The 23,661-nt window shown below is 36.7% G+C and overlaps 1 protein-coding gene across 10 annotated transcripts in view; it reads right to left on the bottom strand.

Annotated features, from left to right (window-relative positions):
- IQCH (IQ motif containing H) overlaps positions 1-23,661 on the bottom strand; it is a 255,305-nt gene that overhangs the window by 179,632 nt on the left and 52,012 nt on the right. Inside the window, exons 5-6 of one of the 10 annotated variants that reach the window (XM_023220776.2) lie at positions 22,845-22,961; positions 20,071-20,471 (exon numbers count right to left, since the gene is read on the bottom strand). The exons of the other annotated variants lie outside the window; for them this stretch is intronic. Of the exons in view, the coding sequence (XP_023076544.1) occupies positions 20,469-20,471; positions 22,845-22,961 (120 nt within the window). The 3' untranslated portion in view covers positions 20,071-20,468. Of the gene's footprint in view, positions 1-20,070; positions 20,472-22,844; positions 22,962-23,661 lie in introns of those variants that run through there. 10 annotated transcript variants of the gene reach the window in all.

Genomic DNA, 23,661 nt, shown 5'->3' with positions numbered 1-23,661 from the left:
GTATTCTTTTGTATCTGACTTTTTTCTTTCAAAACTGGTTGTGAGATTCACCATGCCATGAACTTTTAAGTATTGATTTTAAGTGATAAATTATACATATAATCAGTAAGGCTTGAGCCTCACCTATCACTTTTTTGCATTTCTTATAATGTTCCTTCTAGAACATTCTTCTTCTCTAGACTCTGCTATTAAATTTTTGTCACCCTTTAACAACTAGCTTAAATGTAATCTCCTGTAGGAAATCACTTCTGATCTCTTCTTCCTCTGATTTTCTATAGTTTTTCTTTTTACTTATCTTGTTACATTTATAACATATATTGTAATTATTTGTATACTATCCTGAAGGCATTATGCAATTCAAAGCTCATCTAGTTCTGTCTTATTATCTCAATTGAAGAAGAAAAAGAGCAAAGAATGTTTTAAAAAATAATCACTTAAAACTTTCTGGGAAGGAGCAATTAAAATGGACATATTAGTAGCGAATATCTTCTATTTTGATAAGGGTAATACAATAGCAAGTACCACCTTTATGGTAATGGTGGAGCAGCTTATAAAAGACTCTCTCCTGAAGACAATAATAACACACTCTGGACAAAATGTAAAAAATAAACAAACAACAACAAAAAAACCCCCCACAAAACTCCAACTATTTGAAGGCACTGAGAAGAAAGCAGGCAGAAACTAGGGGGTAGCTGATCTTGAAAGAAGGGAACTGCAACAGTTGAGATTTATGTGTGTGTAATTTCTGGCCTGGAAGTACTTCTCAGACTATGAGAGGTAGAGTGGCTATAACTCAAGAAGAAAAACACAGTCTTACTGGCTTGAAAGTCAGAGGATGGAGTTTAGTGCTGTCATAAAAGCTGAAAATAGGGGGAAATAATAGAAATGAGGAAATTGCAAGAAGGAGAGGAGACTCCAAAAATTGCAAATAAATGACATATAAATCCTTGGCTGACCTCTGAGCTCCAGGTATCTGAAAGAGGTTTTTAAGGAGCCCAGCCAGGATGGAACCATTAAAGATTTGTAAAAACTGAGCAGAGATTTCAGCTGCTACCAACCACAGCAAGGATAGAGTCTGGAGTTTGAATCTAGCCAAATTAACTGCCTACTTGAATAAATATCAGCACTTTAGAAAGCAAGATAACAATTCCAAGTCTCTACAACATAACATTTATAATGTTCATAACAATACAAATTTTTGTATATACAAAGAAATAGGAAAAGGTAGTCCATAGTCAAAAGAAAAAATAGGCAATAAAAACAGATCCTAAGATGACTCTGATACTAGAATGAACAGATAAAGACTCTAGAGCTGCCGGGTGCGGTGGCTCAAGCCTGTAATCCCAGCACTTTGGGAGGCCAAGACGGGCGGATCACGAGGTCAGGAGTTCGAGACCATCCTGGCTAACACGGTGAAACCCCGTCTCTACTGAAAAATACAAAAAGCTAGCCGGGCGAGTTGGCTGGCGCCTGTAGTCCCAGCTACTCCGGAGGCTGAGGCAGGAGAATGGCGTAAACCCGGGAGGCGGAGCTTGCAGTGAGCTGAGATCCGGCCACTGCACTCCCGCCTGGGCGACAGAGCGAGACCCCCTCTAAAAAAAAAAAAAAAAAAAAAAAAAGACTCTAGGGCTGCTGCTATACATATTTTAAGGACCTTAAAAATTGTAATAATACTAAATGAACACGTGGAAAATATTGGCAGAGAAATTAAATGTATATAAAAGAGGGCTAAATGGAAATTCTAAAACTGAAAGTAAAATATTTGAAATAAAAAATTAATCAAATAGGTTTGACAGAAAATTGGAGTGGGCAGAAAAAAGGGTAGGGAACTTGAAGAGCAATCAACAGCAATTACCTAATTTGAATAACAAGAAAAAATTTACATAATGGTTCTTCAGTGACCTGTAGGACAATATCATGTGGTATAATCTGCATGTAATTGAAGCCCCAGAAGAAGAGGAGGGAGAGAATTATAGAGAAAAATATTTACAGAAACAATGGCCAAAATGATCCCTAATTTGTTAAAAAAACATAAGCTTAGAGATCCTAGAAACTCATACAATGAACCCCAAGAAGAATAAACACAAAGAAAACTACATTCAAGCATATGATAATCAAACCCCTGGAAGCCAAAGGCAAGAAAATCTTGAAAGCAGTCAGAAAAGAAAAAAAGATCCATTATACACATAGGGGATCAATTATTTGAATAATGGTTGACTTCTCATCAGAAACAATTTAAAGCACTGAATAGGGAAAAAACAAAAAACATGGCCACCCCAAATTCTACACCCAGTGAAAAATCTTTCAAAATAAAGGTAATCTAAATACTTTTTTTGACTTTTTCTTTTTTTAGACAAGAGTCTCGCTATTGTTGCCCAAGATGGAGTGCAATGGAGCTATCTTTGCTCACTGCAACCTCTGCTTCCTGGGTTCATGCAATTCTCCTGTCTCAGCCTCCTCAGTAGCTGAGATTACAGGCATGTGCCACCACACTCAAATAATTTTTATATTTTCAGTAGAGGCAGGGTTTCATCATGTTGGCCAGGTTGGTCTCAAACTCTGGACCTCAAGTGATCACCCACCTTGGCCTCCCAAAGTGCTGGGATTATAAGTGTGAGCCACCATGCTCGGCCAATCTAAATACTTTTTTTTTTGGACAAAAGACAAGCAAGTGTTACCAGCAGGCATTAGCTTTCTTTTCAGAAATGTTTGAGGCTGGGCGTGGTGGCTCATGCCTGTAATCCCAGCACTTTGGGAGGTTGGGGTGGGCAAATCACAAGGTAAGGAGTTCAAGACCAGCTTGGCCACCATGGTGAAACTCCATCTCTACTAAAAATACAAAAATTAGCTTGGCCTGGTGGTGGGTGCATGTAATCCCAGCTGCTTGAGAGGCTGAGACAGGAGAATCGCTTGAGCCCGGGAGGTGGAAGTTGCAGTGAGCTGAGATCATGCCATTGCACTCCAGCCTGGGTAACAGAGCAAGACTCCATCTCAAAAAAAAAAAAAAAAAAAAAAAAAAAAAAAAAAAAAAAAAAAAAAAACAAAAAAAAAAAAAAAAAAAAAAAAAAAAAAAAAAAAAAAAAAAAAAGAGAAATGCTTAAAAAACATTCTTCAAGCTGACAGAAAATGACTTCAGATGACAACTCACATATATATGGCAAATATAAAAGATTATATCTTTTTCTTCTCTTAATTTCTCTCAAAGACAATTGGCTATTTAAAACAAAAATCATTATACAGTGTGCATTTTATAATATATGTAAAGTAGATGACAACGATAGCACAAAAATTGGGAGGTCAATAGTTGCAAATTCCTTACATCTTATGTGAACTGGTGCAATATTAACTCCAAAGAAACTCTAGTAAGTTAAGGATGAATATTGTAATTCCTAGAGCAACCACTAAAAGTAATGTAAAGAGGTATAGTTTAAAAGTCATAAAAGATTTAAAATGGAATATTAAAAATTATTTAAAAATATGTAACCCTAACTCAGTCAGAAATCAAAGAATAAGGAACAAAAAATAGATGGGATAAATAGAAAACAAATAGAAAGATGGTTGTGATAGCTGCAGGAGACAGATAAAGATAAATGCTTAGGCAGATAGGGGTGGGTCCCCAGTGAAACCTGACCTTCAGGCTGAGACAATTTAAAGCCTAGCTACAAGTCTCAGGTAAATCCTTGGACCAGATCGAGAACCTTTCTTCCCATTTGGTGTGCTTTCCACTGATTGATCCCCACCCTTCACCTATTTTACATATACCTAACCTTTCCTAATTGTATTTTTACATTGTCATGCCCACCTTTGAGTGGTGTTTTCCCTTTAACCTTTTTTGCATACTCACAAACCAATCAGCACACACTCCCCATTCTGAGTCCATAAAAAGCCCTAGACCCAGCCAGATTGGAAGAGAAACCAACTGCGAGGGTGGGGAACCACCCCCCACATTCCCTGTCCACTGAGAGCTGTTCTGTTGCTCAATAAAATTTTTCTCTGCCCTCCTCAACCTTCAAATTGTTACCATAACCTCATTCTTCTTGGACGTGGGACAAGAGCTCAGGAACCACCTAACGCAGGCAAAGGGCTGTATGTAACCTAGGTGGGCTGAGTGGACATGGCACCTCCAGCCTCATGGCCCAGAGCTGAGCAAGGCCCAGGGAGGATGTTGCCAGTTGTGGAGGTCCCCAGTCAGCAAAGTAGACAAGGAAAGTCCTGTGTCAGTTGTTCTAAATCAAACCATGCCTAAATTTCATTAAATGGAAATGAACTAAACATTCTAAAAAGCAGAGATTATCAGATTGAACTTAAAAAACAGGACATGATAAATGCTACTCTAAGAAATGCATTTTAATTTTAAAGAAACAGGTTGAAAGTAACAACAAAAAAGACTGATATACCATGCAAAAGAGAGATGAAGTAATTATATTAATATCAAAGTAGACTTTAAGACAAAGAGAATTATGACAGAGGAAAAGAGATTTTTCTTAAACAGATGAAACAGATGACAGAGTCTTAAACAGATGAAAGTTTCTTATAACCAAGAAAATACAACAATAATAAATGTGAATGTCTCTAATAATATTAACACAAAATATGTAAAACAAAAATCGTCAAAACTAAAGGAAAAAATAGACAAATCTTCAATTAGAGGTGATGATTTTAAAAGCCTCTTCTCAGTAATTGGTAGAACAATTAATTTTTTAAAAATCAGTAAGTATATAGATGTGCTGAAAATCATCATCAGCTACCTGGACCTAACATTTATAGAACACTACAAACCAACAACTGTAGGATATACATTCTTTTCAAATGCACAAACATAAATGATATCCTAGGCCATAAAATAAGTTTCAATCAATTTCAAAAGACTGAAATTATACAGAGTATATTATATAGTACAGATATGAATATGGAAAGGGAACTAAATGAAAAGTTTCCAAGTGTGAGTGGAAACAAAGCTGGGATTCGTTGATTCAATAACCTGGAGAAAACAGTGTTGCCATTTGGCTTCTGATAAAAGCCAAGGTACCCTGCTGCCAAAGCTCAGGACAGGCAGGGCCTAAGGAAAAAGAGAACAAAGAAAAAAAGAAAGAGAAGAGAGGGAGAGAGAGGAAGGAAGGGAGCGAGGGAGGGAGGGAGAGAGAGACAGAGAGAGAGAAAGAAAGAAAGAAAAGAGAGAAAGAAAGAAAGAGAGAGAAAGAAAGAAAGAAGGAAGGAAAGAAAAAGAAAGAAAGAAAGAAAAAGAAAGAAAGGAAGGAAGGAAGAAAGAAAGAAAGGAAAGAAAGAAAGAGAGAGAAAGAAAGAAAGGAAGAAAAGGAAGAAAGAAAAGACACACATAGGATCACAATTTGCAGAGCTGGAAGGGGTTTTAGGCTGATAAAAGGGTAGTTAGCAGCAGAAGTGACAAGGGGGATTGTGAACACAGACTTAAAGAATGTGGTGAATAGAAATGACTGTGGAGGAAACTGCAGCAGAAATACTATTTTGAACACACAGCAGCTATCTGAAGTGAGGGCATCTGCATGCCTCACAGACCCCATACAGTGCATCACATAAAGTAGAGCTATTATGATGTCCCAATCCCCCACAAAAAACAGTTCACTTAAGGTAAAATGTGACTAATGAAGGAAAGTATGTAATGTAGTCTAGAAAATTTTCCATTAAAATTGTTAAGAAATCCAGCACTTAAGCAAAATTTCCCGAAGTGTGTTCCTCAGAATATAGTTCTGTGAGCTATTCTGCAGAAAGGGACTCTGAGGAAGTTTGGGAAACATTGCTAACTGCATTTCCTCTTCTTAAAGATTCATAAGGCACATCAGTGTGTTAATGACTCCAGGTGGCTTAATGGCATAAAAACCAGTCTGACTCTCTTTAACCTCATGTTTCCCAATTTTATGGGACCACAATACTCTTTTTGCATGGAATACCTATTAACATTCCAAAGAACCAGCATTCTTTGGGATACATATTAGGGAAAAAAATGATCCAAGGATTAACACATAGCTAACAATGATATTGCTAAAATTTGTTAATAGGAGCCCATTCTGTAAAGCTATTAATAAAAGACAAGTGATAATTCGATTTTACATAAAACTTTTCTTCGAAGGAGCTTGAGACACACTGGACCCAGAATTTTCTGAGGAATTCAGGTTGACAAAAATGTAATGATTCCTTGTTGCTATTTTTTCTCACTATATTTAATAACATTTATTTGTGGTATTCCAACAGAAACTGTAATCTGGAAAAGTAATTACTAGAGAACAAAGTACTGTCCGTTTCACTTACATGACTGTTACATTTCATAAGAAAAAATGTGTATAGTTGACACCACATGAGAAGAAATGAGTTTAAATGGTAGTCGTTTCACTTAAGATCTAAGAAAGACTTTGGGAATGAATTTATCATTTATTATAATAATTTTTGCTATTTCTTTTTATTCCTTATTACAGAGCAGTGTGCCACTCTCTAGGCATTTTCGTTTAAATACTGGCTGGGGTCATAAGTGAAATAAAGTTTGGTCCTCATTTACCTCATCCCAGCAGTTAGGTTGGCACACAGCTGCAGAACTGCTGGGGCTCTTTTTATTTAATTTGGCATCCCTTCCTGAGCAGTACTGAGACTTTTACTTCAATGACTCCACTGGGCTTTGCCATAATTTCTATGCTGTATCAGTAAAGTCTGTGGAAGAGATGCCTAAGCAAACCTGAAAGGAGGCTAGGAGCGCTTACAGTTCAGGTATTTTTGCCGAAGTCAATGAAGGGATTAATCTCAGATACAGTCCATTAAAAAAAATTAACTCGTTTAGTAATGAAGCGAATTTTTAAGGAATATTCACTCGGTCATTTTAATATTATATGCGTATGTCTGTGTGTAACAGTTTGTCCTTTTTCACAATTTCTCTTCGAATAATTTTTCTAGATTCTGAATCAGATTGTCAAAAGAAAATATATCTTCAAATTCTGAAAGAGCCATATGTTAATTTTATGGCTGGGAAATTGGGAGTAACAATGTCTTTAATACACTCTGAGTATTAAAAGTAGTAACAAGTAAAAGTGATGAGGACAGGTTGCATATTTTGTTGCATACATAGAAAACACTCAACAAATGCTCTGCTGAATGCATAAATTGAAAAAACAATACCTTCTGTGAATTTTATTTCCACAATCAGTACAGAAAACAGTTTCACCTGGTCTGCTTTTCTGTCCCACATGTCACGTGTCAGTGGTCACAAATGGGGAAGGAAGGAAACCAAAGGAAACAGACTTCGATCAGAATTACGGATGGTCAGAACTAGAAGAGATCTTAGAGATGATTTGATCCAATACCTCAAAGTCACAAACACACTAAAGCCCATGAAATATAAGTGATTTGCCCCAAGAATATGACCTAGGAATTAGTGCGAGGTCTAGGATTGGAGCCTAATAGAAACATGGACTTTTCTTGTAATGAGGATTGTCAATATTATATGAGGTTATGACATTGAAAAAAAAATCTTCCTTTGACAAACTTGAAAAATAGTTCTCTTTTTAATGGTTTTCTACCCTCCCTCCCTCCCTCCCTCTCTCTCTCTCTCTCTTTTGACAGAGTCTCGCTCTGTTACCAGGTTGGATTGCAGTGGCACAACCTCAGCTCACTGCAACCTCCGCCTCCTGGGTTCATGCCATTCTCCTGCCTCAGCCTCCCTAGTAGCTGGGACTACAGGTGTACACTACCATGCCCGGCTAATTTCTTGTATTTTTAGTAGAGATGGGGTTTCACCATGTTAGCCAGGATGGTCTCCATCTCCTGACCTCATGATCCGCCCGCCTTGAACTCCCAAAGTGCTGGGATTACAGGCGTGAGTCACCGCACTCGGCCCTAATTTCTTTATTTCTTCTTTTTAAAACATCTTACTTTAGTTTAATCCATCTGGAGTTTTCTTTGTATAGAATGCAAGGTTAGGATTTAATCTAATTTTTTTTCCCCAAATCATTAGCCAAGTGACTTGGCATCATTCATCTAACAAGTCCTCCCTTTCCCACTGACTTACAGTGTCACCTTTATTACATTCCAAGTTATTTTTTACACTAAGGTCAATATCTATGCTGAGTTTTTTATTCCATTGATCTATCAATTTTTCTACCCATAGAAATAATTATTGTAATTTTATTATATGCTTTAACAAGTGGTATGAAAAGTCCACCTTCATTAATCTTCTTTAGGGAAAAAAGAAATGAGGCCTTTTGCCTATTCTTCAAGATGATGAACACTAGCAAGTTGAAAAAATTAATATTCCATGCAAACCAAATAAAACCCATATGAATTTTGATTGGAATTACATTGGACATAAAGATTAATGTGGGAAAAACTGGCATGCTTATAAACATTTTCCTTCTCAGGAATATGATATATTTTTCCATTTATTCAAGTGTTCTTTGATGTTGTTCATTAAAGTTTTGGAGTTTTCTTCACATAGGTTCCCCACTTTTTATGTGAAAATTATTACTAGGTACATGTGTTCCTCATTAGAGAGGGGACTGTGGAGAGGGAGAAGAGAAAAAAAGAGAAAGAGAGAGACAAAAAGAAGAGGACAGAAGGGAGAAGGAAGGAAAGAAGCAAGGAAGGAAAGGAGGGCAGGAAGGAGGGAGATAGATCATACATCCAAACATGGAAAACAAATCCATTTAAATGTTCATAATAATTATCTCTAGGTGGAGGGATTGAGGTTATGTAATTTTTTAACCTTTTAACCCTTGTATTTTCCAAGTTTTCTTCAATGAGAATGTGAAAAAAGTGTTATAATCAGAAAATTGGGCACGGGGGTGAACAAAGCTTCATGTTTGCTTACTAAAGTCAGCTGCTATGTTGCCTACCTGGGCCTTGGGCTCACTTCCAAAACATAAGCCCTAGGATTGTGCTACAATCACCTAATGGAAGTTGTGTGTAGGGCTTGGGGGTAGGAAGAAGGAGATGGAGAGATGAGAGAAATACAGCTGAAAACCATGCCCATGAGACTAGACAGACCCTCCCTGCCCTGTCACTTCTCTACAGAACCCTTCCTCTTCAAATATTCAATTACATTTTATTGAATTAAATTAATCATTTATTGAGTTTCTTCTATGCATAATGCATTTTGAAAAGTACCCTGGAACATATGAAAGTGAAAAAAATATGGCTCCAGGAGATCTAACAAGAGGAAAAGATACAAAGTCCCCTTTCAATTCAACGTATACCACGTGAATGCTTTAAAAGGATGCTATGATGACCTAGGCAAGGGAAAATTCTTTCTACCTTAAAAGATCTGGATAGACATTATTATGGGAAAAAAGAGGGCTGGCTAGGTGTGGTGGTCACACTTGTAATCCCAGCACTTTGGGAGGCTGAGGCGCGCAGATCATTTGAGGTCAGGAGTTTGAGACCAGCTGGCCAACATAGTGAAACTAAAAAATACAGAAATTAGCCAGGCATGGTAGTATGCACCTGTAATCCTAGCTACTTAGGAGGCTGAGGCAGAAGAATCACTTGAATACAGGAGGTGGAGGTTGCAGTGAGCTGAGATTGTGCCACTGCACTCCAGCCTGGGCAACGGAGGGAGACTCTGTCTCAAAAAAATAAAAAGAAAAAAGAAAAAGAAAAACGTAACACAATTCTCACTTGATTATACAGGTCTTTAGCAAGGTATTACTCAAAGTCACATACAAACAAATGCAAATTTATATTGCATTCTGACCAAGTTGGACATTATGTCTGAAGTTAGAGATATGAATGTAGTTGGGGAAGTTTTCATCTTAAAAGTACTAGCTCATCTTCTTGTTCTAGTCTCCGAGTTAATACAGCCTTTATTAAATACTCTGATCTTTTACTTCTGTCTCAGACTGGGGCAGAGAAATTTCTTCATCAAATTCCTTGGTCATTAAGAAAGCAATCTTTGACTGGGCTGGACCCAGATATGTCCCTCAAATGCAGGTCAAAATCACCACCCTCAAAGCTACCTGGAAGGTAGTATAGAATAAGGATAAAGAATGCTAGGTTGAAAGCCAACTGGTTGAGTTTCAATTAACATCCTTCGACTTTTAGCTTGTGTGAGTTTGGGTGAATTTTATTAACTGGTTTTTGCCTCAGTTTCCCCAAATGTAAAATGAAAGTAGGAATAGTACTTACCTCTTAGGGTTACTATGAGGATTATGTGAGATAATCCATGTAAAGTGTACTTAACAGCATGCACAGACAAGCCCTCAGAAATGTTAGCTATTGCTTAACACGTAACGCAGTGTTTATCCTGAGTACGTAGTACCTTCCAGGTTAACATGCAGCCAAGAGCAGAAGCACAGTTAGGTGTCCTGCAAGTGTTCAAATTAGAAAGTAGAAGTTGTTGAGAGATTTACTTTCCCTTCTGTTAAAGTCCAGGTTCTACACTTTAAGCTATGGATAAATGGAATACTAAACCCAAGATGGTAGCAAGTTGGTGATAGGTAATTTCCCTGAGATTTAAATGTTTAGATTAAATGCTAATTCCATAAATTAGATGACACGATAATTCCACAAGTAAGATGATTACAGTTTGAAAATCCTTTTCTGAAAAAGTAAAATGTCCTGCTCAAAATTATGGTTATGTTAAACGAACCCAGTATTAGGTAAGGAGCACACTTTTAAATGAGTGGAGAAGACAATGCTACTGCTCTCTTGGGTCACTCTTTTCACTATACAACTCCTCCCGATAACCTTCTATAAGGGTCAGACCCATCTTAAGTGAGAAATGGAAAAGGACATTTTGGAACTCAGAAAATTGAGTTTTCTTAGGAACAATCTTAAAGTGGTTAGGTCCCCAGGCAAGCTCAGATAATGTATTAGTACATCTGAGCCTAACCATTAGGCATATCTGGGCCTCTCACCAGCTAGACAAGGAGAAAGGAGAATTATTTTTCTCTAAAAGTAGCTCCTAGTGGCTTTGGGACGATGGGGAGATAAGGCAAGCAGCATTTCTTAGCAAGAAATCGCCCAAGAATACTTCCCCTATGGGTTGGTTTCCTCTTGCCTCTTATTTTTCTTTCTCCTCCTGATACATTCTGTTTGTTCCAGCCAGGGTTTCTCTCATCCTCTGGATAGTATAATTACTCAGATAGGATGTATAAACTAGTGACAAGGAGATGTGTCACCCCTTACCCCAACTCGGAGTGTTCAACTAGAAAAACGGATACATGATCAATGTGGTCAGATCCATGTAGAAGTTGACTTAAAAGATTCAAAAAGGAAACGTAGTATAATTGGTGTTATCAAAGACATAAGACATCAGCTGAAGGTGAGTGGTATTTCATAGCAGGAAATTAGTAAAAAGGAAGGCAAAGATTAAGAACACAGGCTGTAATATCAGATAGAGCCTGATTCTGAGTTCTATCACTTACTAATTGAATGACTGGAGAAAGTAACTTAATTTCCCTATACTGAAGTTTCTTTACCAGTAAGATGGAGATAATATCACTCATTCCACGGGAATTGTGATATAACATAATGCACATAGTCAACCCCAAGCAGATAGTAGCTGTTAATATTTACTATAAAAAGTTGAATTGGAGAGGCAGAATTCCTCAGTATCCATAAAGCACTCACTTTACAGGGATGTATTCATATCCTTCTGGCAAGTGTAGCTTCACAGATGGGTGTGTCAGACTATAAAAGTGTGATGCTGCTGCTCACCATGAAGATTGTCCAACTAATTACCTTAGTCGGTTTCCCTGTTCACTAAGCAGCCTTCTAACTGGATTCTGTGTAGCTTTCTAATAAGGAGAAAATATGTGCATCAGATCAGGCTGATTTGAACATTCAGGTCTGTTTGACCATGATAGCTCTCCTCAGAATACATAAAGTGGCATTTCAGTTTGTACATCAGTCTCTTGTGAGTTCAGCTGTACCCAAGAGATTGACTGACTCTGGCAAAAGCAAATCTCTAATCCTATGAAGTCGAGGGTTACATCTTGGCCTTCACTAAGGTATTAGCACTCTAATGGGCTCTAAGTTGCCAGTCAGCTGCCCACAAGACATCAATACTATCATACCTAAAACCATACCTCTTCCTGTTTCTGAACCAGGGAATTTAAATTGTTGACTTGCAAGACAGGAATAGCCTAAAGAATATTTTCTTTGAACTACATAGGGTTTTAAAAAATTATCTAATCACACATTTAAAAATTAGATTTCACAAAAAAATATAAGCATGACTTTCCAGCTTCTTTTGGAAACGCAGTCACAAAAGGCTAGAGTTAAGGTGGCTGCCTCCTGGAGGGAAAGCCTGTCTCCTCAGTTCAGTACTCCAGTAATGTGGATCTAGCCTTTACACTCAGTCATTTCAGTAACGTATTATCTGCCAGACCCAATACAACTATGTTGTGACTCCTACTTTAAAAAAGAACAATTTGGACATTTTCTAAGGGATTTTACTGCTTATATAAAAGGAAAAAAAAATGTCAGGAAGTAAAAAGCCTGTTCCATGAATACCACTTTTCCTTTTCTTTTTTTTTTTTTTTTTTTCCATCTAGCACAAAGAGATAGTAAGTTTGGAAACACACCCATATTTCAGAAAACATTTGGATTAAGATAGTCTCTTGGGCATTTCTGTGCATTATTAGATTGGGACCCCAAGGGAGTTGGGGAGAGGGTGAGAGTGGGACAGGAGGCTAATACTGTCCAGTGCTGAGGCTGGGAAATGGCAATAGGAGAGTTAGGTGGGGGATGGGGTCAGAAAGTGTGAGGAATCAACCATTCCTACTCTCTATCCTTTTGTCTTGCCACCACTTCTCTTGCCCGAACAAGTCCTACTTTTAGCTAATGTTGGAGAGGGGGATGAGAAGTAGGGATTAGAGAGGAAGTTACAGGCAGAATCATTAGTAGTAGTGGGGCATACAGCATTAGGACAGAAAGTAAGAGGGACTGAGAGGAAATCCCAGCCATCCAGTTAGATTGGCTAGTTCTGAGTGGCCATTTATACGAAAGGGACAGAGAGTTGTATGTAAATGGTCAGGGGAAGGTGCAGCCTGTAGAACTCCAATGAGGCAGTTTTATGATTATCTAACAAGTTCAGGAGATAAGGTTATTCAACAAAGTACTACTGCTTTATAGCCAAAGGGAGAGAAAATAAAGTTTAATAACTAATGAAGACATCAAGGAATAGAGATCATTCAAAAGAATTCTAAAGTTGCCCTTCAGTTAAAGAAGCTGGAGAAGTGATCTAACTTCAGAAGCTGTCTGCCTTAAGCCCTGCCTTTTATGATCCTGAATCACACAATTGGATTTCAGTGGCCCATTCAAGGCCATCCATCAACTGGCCTCCACAGCCAACAACATCTTTTGGTTTCTACAACTTCATTAGGCAAATCTCTAAGCCATCCTCCATTACTCTCACCATTCTCTACCTCTGCCTGTGCTTATATTGCTTCTGGTACTTAAAATGTACACCACCTCTCCTTTAGTCTTGCCCATCAGTTCCTCTAAGGCCTATCTTAAGGCTTGCCTCCATCCAATTACATTGATCCTTGAGAGACTGGTGGCTCCACAAGGAACCAAATGAGCATTAATCTGGGAGTCACATAACCAGGACTGTGGCTCTGATGATGATTCTGAAGTAGCCAATTTATCTTTTCAGTATGTAGATGAAGAATTTGTCTTTAGAGACTAAGTAGTATACCTATGTTAACTTGGTTCACAGCACCAGAATTGAGAGCAGGATTGAAAACCCAAGTCCTCTGATTCTCCATCTATGGCTCTTTCTACTAAAGCATGCATGGTTGTTTTCAGACCATGACACCTTAGTTGCCAACCATAAACTGATTTATTATTCAAGCTGTTGTGGAAGATAGAGATGGAAGTAAAAAGATTACATAATCTTTTTATATAAATAATCAATTATATAAATCTGGTATTTTCAGGTCATATTGCCCAAATTTTATAGCCTAATGAGAGGAATCTCCTCTAAGTAAGTATCTTCTGGGTTTACTTTACACATTCTGTAGTGTAATTCAGAGGCTAGGCTTTTAAAGAAAGTGTAGGGTCAATCAATCTAGTCTATGGGTACCTACTTCCATTCTACCAAGGAGGTTCTAAAAGGCAAGGAATGTATACTTGAATTCAAGTACAGTTTAAGGTACAATGGGTTAGAATACTGGGGAACATAGCAATAGTATTTATTCATCTCAAGAACCTCTCAGTAGATAATTAACCTGGACCATGATAAAAAAACAATTCTATTAGTCCCATTTTTCTTGTGGCTAATGCTATAACACTACTTGCTGTAGTATTTTTCCTTTGCTTCATTTTAAACAGAACACTTACTATATTATTGCAAGCATTACCACTTTTGTAGCTGCTCCATTTTCCTCCTTGCAATAGAAAAGCAACAGTAATTAGGCAAAAGCATAAATTTTATATTTTTACTCAAGAAGGTGTAATTCTTATAAAAATCTGGGCTGGTATTGTAGACATTATCCACTTTTTCGTAGTTTTTCCACACTACCAACTAAGAGAAGTGCATATTTCATCCATAAAGAATATAGGGTTTTTAGGATATGTCTCTGTTCTGATGCATACTTTGTCCCACACTGGATTTTTGTGTGAAAGAAAAGATGTATCACAGTTCTAACTTTTGGGACATCGTGAACCCCTTTGTTAGTCTGGTGAAGCCTACAGACCCCTTCTCAGAATACTCTTTTATAAATGGATTAAATAAAATACATGGGAACCTATTATACTGAAAGGCAGTTCTACCCATGGACCCCTGTACCCTAAACCTATCATAGGTGTGACACAGGTCCCTCTGTCTATCTAATTTTTGGCTTTTCAAAGTGGAATTAATTTTGAGGTTAGAAACACTATCTCTCAGTATGTAGTCAAACAAATACTCCAGTCCAAGGCCCAAGTCATAAAGTGAAAAGGCACATAGTAAAAAGTATATCATAAGGGAGCAGGCCTAGTCCTGTTAGCAGGTGGCTGCCGACCTGAAATGATTTCAGAGCAGTGCAAAGGCTCTCTTCCTGGATTCCCCCAAATCCCTCTTCTCTCTGTCCACTCATGCTTGAAATCCCTTAATAGAGCCTAACTCCTTTGTTTTAATTAAGTAGTGGATTTGCTCTTGTTAAAAAATAAATACCCATGGGAGAGGTAATACTTGATGCCAAAGATTTGCAAATTTATTTTCAGCAGTAGAACAAGTTTTTCAAATGCAACCTTAAATAGAATGCTGATATATAAGTAAATGCAAATTTTATAAGAATTTAGTATAATTGTGTATGTCAAAACATATATAAATAACATAATTGCATATAGTATTATGTACTTATATGAATAATAATTATTACTTAAATATAGTATGTGCTTACATTATATATTTATTATATAAATATTTATTTATATATTTATTATGTATGTATTTATATTATATATTTCTGGTTATAGCAATATAAACCAATACTGGAAACAATGAGGCTGTTTTGATGAAGACAAATTATGAAATCAAGAGTTATAAATAACTACAGTCTTACATCTATCACAGAATACAATGTATTTATATATTTTATTGTGCCTGCACAAGATGTAGAAAATCCAGATGTGAACAAATAAGCAATTTCAAATAGCTAACAATTTGTTATGGCAGTTATAATCTCAGAATTTAGTTCAATTAAAATGATCCAGAAACTTTAAAATAGTAGAAATTTTTTGTTTCAAAACAGAGTCACTAACAATGTCTACCAATTGCTTACATTCCTTGATAATTAAGGATTAGTTGGTAAGTAGTCAATTGGGGGATATTTGACAAATAGATTCCATAATTAATTTGAATCCTGACTCTGCTTGCTTACTGTACAACCTCAGGCAAGTAGCTTAATCTTAGTCTCAGTTTTCTTATCTATAAAATGGTTATAAAAATGGCACCTGCTTAGAGATGTAAGGGTTAAATAAGATAGTCTACATAAAACAATGTGTTAAATAAGACAGTATACATAAAACAATGTGTCCAGCAAACCTAATAAATGCTACTATAATTAAAGGGCTAAATTACCAAAAATATTTTTCAAATGTGTCATGTAACATTTTAGGATGTTCTATCATATCCCATTTAAATTTCTTTTCAGGTATCTCGCCACCCTTCTCTTTCAGACAGTCTCTGAGTTTCAAAGAAATCTAATTTTGTTTTGCATGTTGAGTCCAAATTTTGACATTATGCTTCATTGTTGACTTTTATCTGCAGTTGTAAACAGAGTAACATTGCAACATTGCACTGTCAAAGACTATATAGCTCATTTCAAATCATGTAAGAACCAACCCAAACTTAAATCGAGCAGTGAAACAATCTGTGATGCTATATTATCATGATGTGGCTATATTATTGTAACTGTACAGTTGACTATTATGCTGTGCCAAAAGTATGCATCAGAGAACTTGCCTGGCTTTTAATTGATAGTAGTACACATATGTTCTAATACTAGTACCAATTAATGTTTATTGAATGATTACCAGGAGTCAGGCACTGCTTTACGACCTTCACACATATTAGCTTATTTAATCTTTGCTTATTTATTTGTATGATTATTGTAGGACTGTATATGAGCAGATCTGAATTTCAAAATATGACTAGTACAAAGTTACACCCTATCTAATAAAAAACACCTTTATGGGAAATTCAAATGTACACACACACACACTCAGAGTAAGCCTGAAAGTACAAATTAACCCACTGATGATCAAATGATCAAATGCATTAAAATTTGGCATCAATTGAAATATGTAGGTACTGTTCTTTATTATACTTAAAATGCTTAAATATTTATCATTAAAAATGAAATACAAATTAAATGCTGAGAACCCCTCTGAAACTCACTGGAGTTCTCTTAACAATTTGAAAATGAACATTAAATCCTACTACTCACTTACACTAGGATGTAAAAAGAGCCAAATCAGATGCTTTTCTAAAAGCATAAGTGTGAAGAAGGAAATGAGAGATTTTTAAATACTAATTCATTTTTCAGGAAGGTAAGAACCTTATTAGGTACCCATTATGTGCCAGCAATGTTAATATATTATCTGTATTCTCCATAGCACCCTTATCTAGTAGGCATCATTATCCTGACTTGACAAAACGGGGAACTCAGGATCTGAAATGTAATTTGCTTACCTAGGGTTCAGTAACTGCAAAACAGCAGACAGGACCCAAACTCTGATCCACTCAGCTCCAAGCCCCTCCTAGCACATCAGATTGCCTCTCCATCTTGCTTCCCCCCATTCATAAAACAGAAAAATGAGAATGAGTGAGACAGAGTAACCTGCTCTTGGAAACACTAGTTAGTTAGTGGCAAGGCTGCAATAAGAGTCCAGTAAGTAGTACTGGCATTTCACTAGGTAAATCTTATCAGATGGCCCATGGAGGGGGTATCCTGTGCAACTAGGCCTACTAGGAGCCAGCAAAATCATTACTTCACTTCAAAACTCAACATCAGTCTATATAGCTTCAGAGCAGAGACTAGACAGAGGAGGGGACAAATCAGTCCTGTCCTTAGTACCTATTATGTGTAAAACAGTGCTTGGTGCGGGGGAGGATTTGAAGAACAGACAAACAGAACAGACAACAAGGTCCCTGTCCTCATATCTGTGTGGCAAAGAAAGCATAATCATGTAAAATATTAAATAGTATCCCTAGAGGAGACCTCAGCAATATTCTGGTTCCCTCCCTGGACCCCCACAATAATATGTTTTAAACGACAGTATAAAACAATGGCACAATACAATATATGAGACTCGCCAATAGTAATAACTAATATTTTTCAGAACACTTCTTTTTACCAGGACCTTTGTTAAGTGTTTTGAATTATCTCATTAAAAACTCAATACAATCCTATGAGATAGATACATTTATTATGGACATTTTACATGAGGAAAGGGAGACTGTTTCTGGGAGATCCCAGTCTAGTAAGGATTCACAACAGGCAGTCTGACCCAGAATCACTATTCTGAGAGCTAAAAAGTGGTTTCAGTTCAGCATGGGGTTGGTTTTGGAATGCATGCAGGATCTTGGCAGAGAAGCTCAAGAAACATACCACTGTAAAGAAATTAAAAGAACTCACTACTGTTAGATTTTTTTTATGAATGTTATCTGACAAGGCTATAGCCTCTCATTGCCTCTCCCTGCCCCCAGAGCAATGGGCTTTAGTGAGACAGCCATCCACCAGCCAACATTCCATCGCTTTCCTCAGCTTTCCCATCACTCTAAACCAATGCAGAATTGAAATTCTAAATAGCAACAACATACAAAGGCAATACACTACCACCTCCACCACCACAACCACCATCACTGCCATATTGGTGGAATACATTTTGTAGGCTGTGAATCAGGAAGGACATGAAAAGTCATTCCTTTGTTGAAAACTCTTTATCTAAGCAACCTGAAGAGAAAGCTTTTTTTTTTTTTTTTTTTTTTTTTGAGACAGAGTCTTGCTCTGTCACCCGGGGCTGGAGTGCAGTGGCCGGATCTCAGCTCACTGCAAGCTCCGCCTCCCGGGTTCACGCCATTCTCCTGCCTCAACCTCCCGAGTAGCTGGGACTACAGGCGCCCGCCACCTCGCCCGGCTAGTTTTTTGTATTTTTTTAGTAGAGACGGGGTTTCACCGGGTTAGCCAGGATGGTCTCGATCTCCTGACCTCGTGATCAGCCCGTCTCGGCCTCCCAAAGTGCTGGGATTACAGACTTGAGCCACCGCGCCCGGCCTGAGAAAGCTCTCTTTAAATGATGAGAGTGGGATGTTGTGCATGCCACCACAGTCCTTGGGTAATGACTGTATGTCATAAATAGGATATGGCATTTCAGAATGTCTTTAAAGCTATTTCCTTTTGTTCAAATAATTTAATTTACCAAATGCTCCTGGGAAAAGGGAGGGGGACCAAGATGCTGACTCCACATTTCCTGAAAAATCAACATTTTCTTTTTAAACTACTCTCAAAGAAATTGCATCTGATTGTTGTCTGCTGGCTCCCTCAAACTCCACCTCTGTCAAAATTCTGCCCCAGCAGGTGTGAGAAAGAATAGATGCAGAACTTGAGTGAATACCCACATCTGTTTTTGGAAAAAGAGAACAGAAGCAGCACAGAAGGAAGTAAAAGAGATAATTGCTGGCTTGAACTACAATACATTTTACTTGTGGGCAGAGGGCCAGCTTACAGCAGGCGGAACATGCAGGCCCATCTTATTGGAATTCAGGGGTGGGCCTCCATTCTTGTCCGGAGACAGCTGTAAACCAGCAGCCCATAGCATCACAATCAGGCACTGAGTTTTGTCAAGGAATGCTGATACGTACAGAAGCAGCTTTGTCTGCCTCAACTGCACCCCTGCCTGGTGAAATGACAGTCAATCTCTGATTCCAGATGACAAGAACTGGATAAAAACTTAAAACAAATGGCGACCTTTCAAAAGATTAATTTGTTTACCAACAAAATGTTCCCTCTTTGTCATCTGAGATGGGGGTGACCTTCACTTTCCCATATCTAGCCTGAAAGGATGCTGACTATAGTCATCTGTTAAGTTAACTCCATCTCAGCAATTATTCCCTTTTTTTATTTTTAGTGACAAGAAGGGTTTATTAATTCACTCTGCTTCTTGTTATGGTTTATAAATGCAACAAGCTCATTCTGAATTACTGCAGTGTAACATCAATTTGTTTAAATCTAATTCTGCTACCATTGCCAAATTATGTTGTGACTGTAATTGTGGCCATATGCATGGGCTTAAAACACAATCATGTTCTGAAATCGCCCTTCTTTCTCCACTCCCACCCCCTGCCCCCACCCCTTACTTCTGGTGCTTCTTCTAATCATTTGACATTAACACAATTGCCTCACTTTCTATTACTTTATCATTTCAGAAATGAATATGCTTTCAGTGAGAGAGAGATTATTATGTACACCCCAAGTGATACAGTAAAGAATGAAACTATGATTTGTGAAGTGTGGTTGCTACCCAACTAAGTTAGTGGAAAACACTGCATAACATATGACTCATAAAATCTAGAAATCATAATAGTATTAAATTTAACCTCATGAATAAATAAAAGATTCTAAGTTTACATTGCATTATATATTTATTTATTTGGAAAGTGGGACCAAAGAACTGGTATAATTCTACAGCAACTCATATCTTGCCAAAAAGAAAAATGTTTTTATGATTCTTTTCTAGGTCATAACAGTTATAATCAGAGTTATTTGTGCAGCAATTCAAAGCAATGTTTGGTTTGGCTATTTTGTTATGCATTCATAATCGTTCTTTTAAAATTCATGTTAACAGATACATGTTTCAAGCCTTTTAAGAAACACTTTTTATTTAAAAGAAATAAATCAAAGTCAAATTTTCTGTAGATCTCTTAATGTGTTATACTATAAACTCTAACTGGAACTAGATGTCAGTGAGGGAATGTGAACAGTACCAGGGATTTCTTCTTGTTTCCACACACCTTTGAGGACCTACTAGAAAAAATGTTAGAAGGCTGTTTGTTACTATTTGGCAGACTGAAGATATTGAAAAAATCACCAGTGAGTCTCACTGTTAATACGTTTTTGGTAAACTGATTTTATATAACAGAGTCACACGATATAAAATTTTCAAGATAGTTTTGCAATATGAGTATGTGTGTGTGGCAGGGGTTATATGTGTTTTCAATGCACTAAAATCCTTGCATCAGCCTCTTATTATCAGGAGGAATACACCACTTCATAAGATGGAGAAGATACCAGCTTCTGGGAACAAATAATGGAAATTGGCTACATATTCACATTTGCTCTGTCAAAAATGTCTAAGGTTATTTACAGGCTTTTGACAAGCTGATCAAGTTTCATAAGAAGTAAGGAAACACATGGCCCTCGGCAGCCAAATAATAATCCCCTTTGAGTGTTTAGTTCTAAAATGATTAGCTTTGATGATGCCTTTCTAATTAACTATACATCACAATGCTAGACACATTACTCTACTTTGGGTTAGTGCTTTTGAAATGATTTTTATAAGTGGTAAATCACAACTGCATTTATCCCCAAATGCTTTATATGACTGTTTAAAACCAAATACCTGAACAAACTTCTTTCACAGTGCTTTTTGCACAATGCTTCTGTTTTGTAAATCCAAAATGAAAATACTGTTTTTCAGTTAGTACTACCATACAACTATATCAACACAAAATGATAGGGTCAACTAACTATTTGATCAAAAGGCTGACAGTTTGAAAAAAATATACATAATGTACATCCAATTTTAAGTTGCTCTGGTGTGGATTTTTATGGCATCAAGTTTGACGGAAAAAGATTTAATACAGTAAATGAACATCTATTAGCTATATGTCATAAAAGGCAAAGTGTTTTCCCAAATTCTCTCTGCTCAAAGTATATAGATACAACATCCAAGGCATTCATTCTATTTGGAAATTGGAAAAATATATAATTAATGACTAAGAATCTGTCCCAAGTTTTGGATATAATTTTGAAATCTCTATTTACTTAAGTCTGAATCTTCATTCAGATTCATAAAGCAAAGCATAATCCTTTTTAAATCTAGAGGTATGCCTTTTAAAACTCCAGTACTCATCAGAAAAAGTTCGCATGAAACACAACAGTTGCCTCGGGCTACAAAGCCTCAGTACTCCTCCAGCTAAGCCAATATTAATTCTAGATTGAAGAGGAAAACCAACAACACAAAAGAGAAATCTGCTTCTGTCTGTGTTGCCAGAGAAATAATATTTGTATTTCAAGAGCTTTGGGCTCATGGGAAGCAGATAAAAACCCTTTCACATTATTCACAGTGACATTTTAAATAAAGTTTCAGCAGGAATAAAAATATCTAACTTTCTGGTTATTTCTTAGGCTATAAAAGTATTTGTAAGATAAAGTGCTCTTAAACCAAACCTGTTAGAATAACATAAAGCACATATAAAGAAACTGAAAATACATTTCAGGGTTACATGAATGAAGTAGGCAGTTGAAAATGTCTATGTAGGAAATTTGGAAGAGTAATCTAAGAGACTATTATGCTAGTTAGAAATGGCTTTGCAATTTAATTCTAACATTAATCTTGTTTTTAGTTTTGATTTCACCAAGTCATACATTTAAGAGCTTTTGAGAGAAGCCAAAGGTTAAAAATGTATTTACAAAAATAGAGATGTTACCTCAGTAATTGTTTTCAGTGTTAGAAATGATCTCAAATTAAATAATTTCCCAGTTAAAATGAAGCACTACTCTTAATTCTCCTACGAAAACTCCACAACATGGAAAGAGTACAATCCTTGCTTTAGGACAAGGTAGCATCTAGTCAATGGCAAAAATAGGCATCAACTCTGAGATCTCTTACTGCAAATCTACATTTGATTCTTTTTCCCTCTCATTATTTTGCTGACATAAAGGATTAGTCCCTGCTTACCTCAGCTTTAGAATAACATTCTCAAATATTTGTACATTATAAGAGTATACACAAGTGAAGAGGATTCTGTGCTGTTGTTTTATGTTGATTTTTCTAGTGCTAAGCCTATTATCAAAGAAATACAATATTTAAAATTTCTCTATTAATTCTTTTTGCTGGTAAATTATTTCCTCATTAAAATTATGGTACTAGATTATTTAGGAATATCAAATAAAATAGAGAAATCTGAATGAGCTACAAATAAGTCTTTAAAATAGGCTTACATTTTCTTAATCATTGCTAATTATAAACAGAATGAGAGCCACTCCATCTCCAAAAAATTCCAAAGACAAAAGGATCACAATCTTTATTTAATATCTACATTACATCTTACACTACTAATAAATGACTTTTATTTCTTAAAAAATAAGAGCTCATTAAACCAACTCATTACTTACACATGCTTTTCTCTGATTAATATATGGCAAACTGATTCCATAGTTCGCATTTACAGCAGCTCTGTGGTGGATGTTTTCAGGATCCTGCATGATTTTTACATTCAACCCTATCTTTCGCTGAAACAAAGAAACAATGAAACTTTCATGCTGGATGAACAAAAATGCTTACTAACATTTTATATCCTCAAAGGAGTTTAAAGTTCTTTGGAAATAATTATTTTAATGAAATTCTCACTGGAAAAAAATATATTTGGATCTTTTATTTAGGCTGCTAATCAGTCCCTCTTATTCACAGAAAAGGAACTTTCTACAGGTTTTCCTCCGTGTATCCCATTGCTCCCACAAATACATCCTCAGACACATTTTCTCAAAAATAACGCTGGAAGCCAACCAAGGTGGGCAAAGGACTAGATAGAATACCTGGTCTTAATTTATTTTTAGCTTTCCAGGTCAAGGATTTTGCCAATGAAATCTATACCACAAATACACAGGCAGAGGGCTCCCTTGGTCTGTTAATGTGGCCACTTTCCTCTAGGGACATTTACAGGTAAATCTCAATTTGGGCCTGGTCAATTTACAACAAATTTATCTACTCCTTCACAGAGATTCTGTTATCTGCAAGAATAATTTATGCTCTCATTAGGAAAAAAATAAAAGCCTCTTGTTTGAACCACTTATTCCTCATTTTAAATAATTCAAATTAGTTATCATTGACATGCTTAAAAATAAACCATGAGAGTGGGCCACATAGTGGTGGTGGGAAGGGGCACTAGATAGTTGTCAGGACCCCTAGGTGCCAGCTCTCCTCTCGACTGCT

This window comes from Piliocolobus tephrosceles, chromosome 6, assembly GCF_002776525.5.
Source record: "Piliocolobus tephrosceles isolate RC106 chromosome 6, ASM277652v3, whole genome shotgun sequence".
Classification (NCBI taxonomy): Eukaryota; Metazoa; Chordata; class Mammalia; order Primates; family Cercopithecidae; genus Piliocolobus; species Piliocolobus tephrosceles.
The sequence above is the reverse complement of the archived record's forward strand: the minus strand, read 5'-3'. Positions and strand labels throughout refer to the sequence as shown.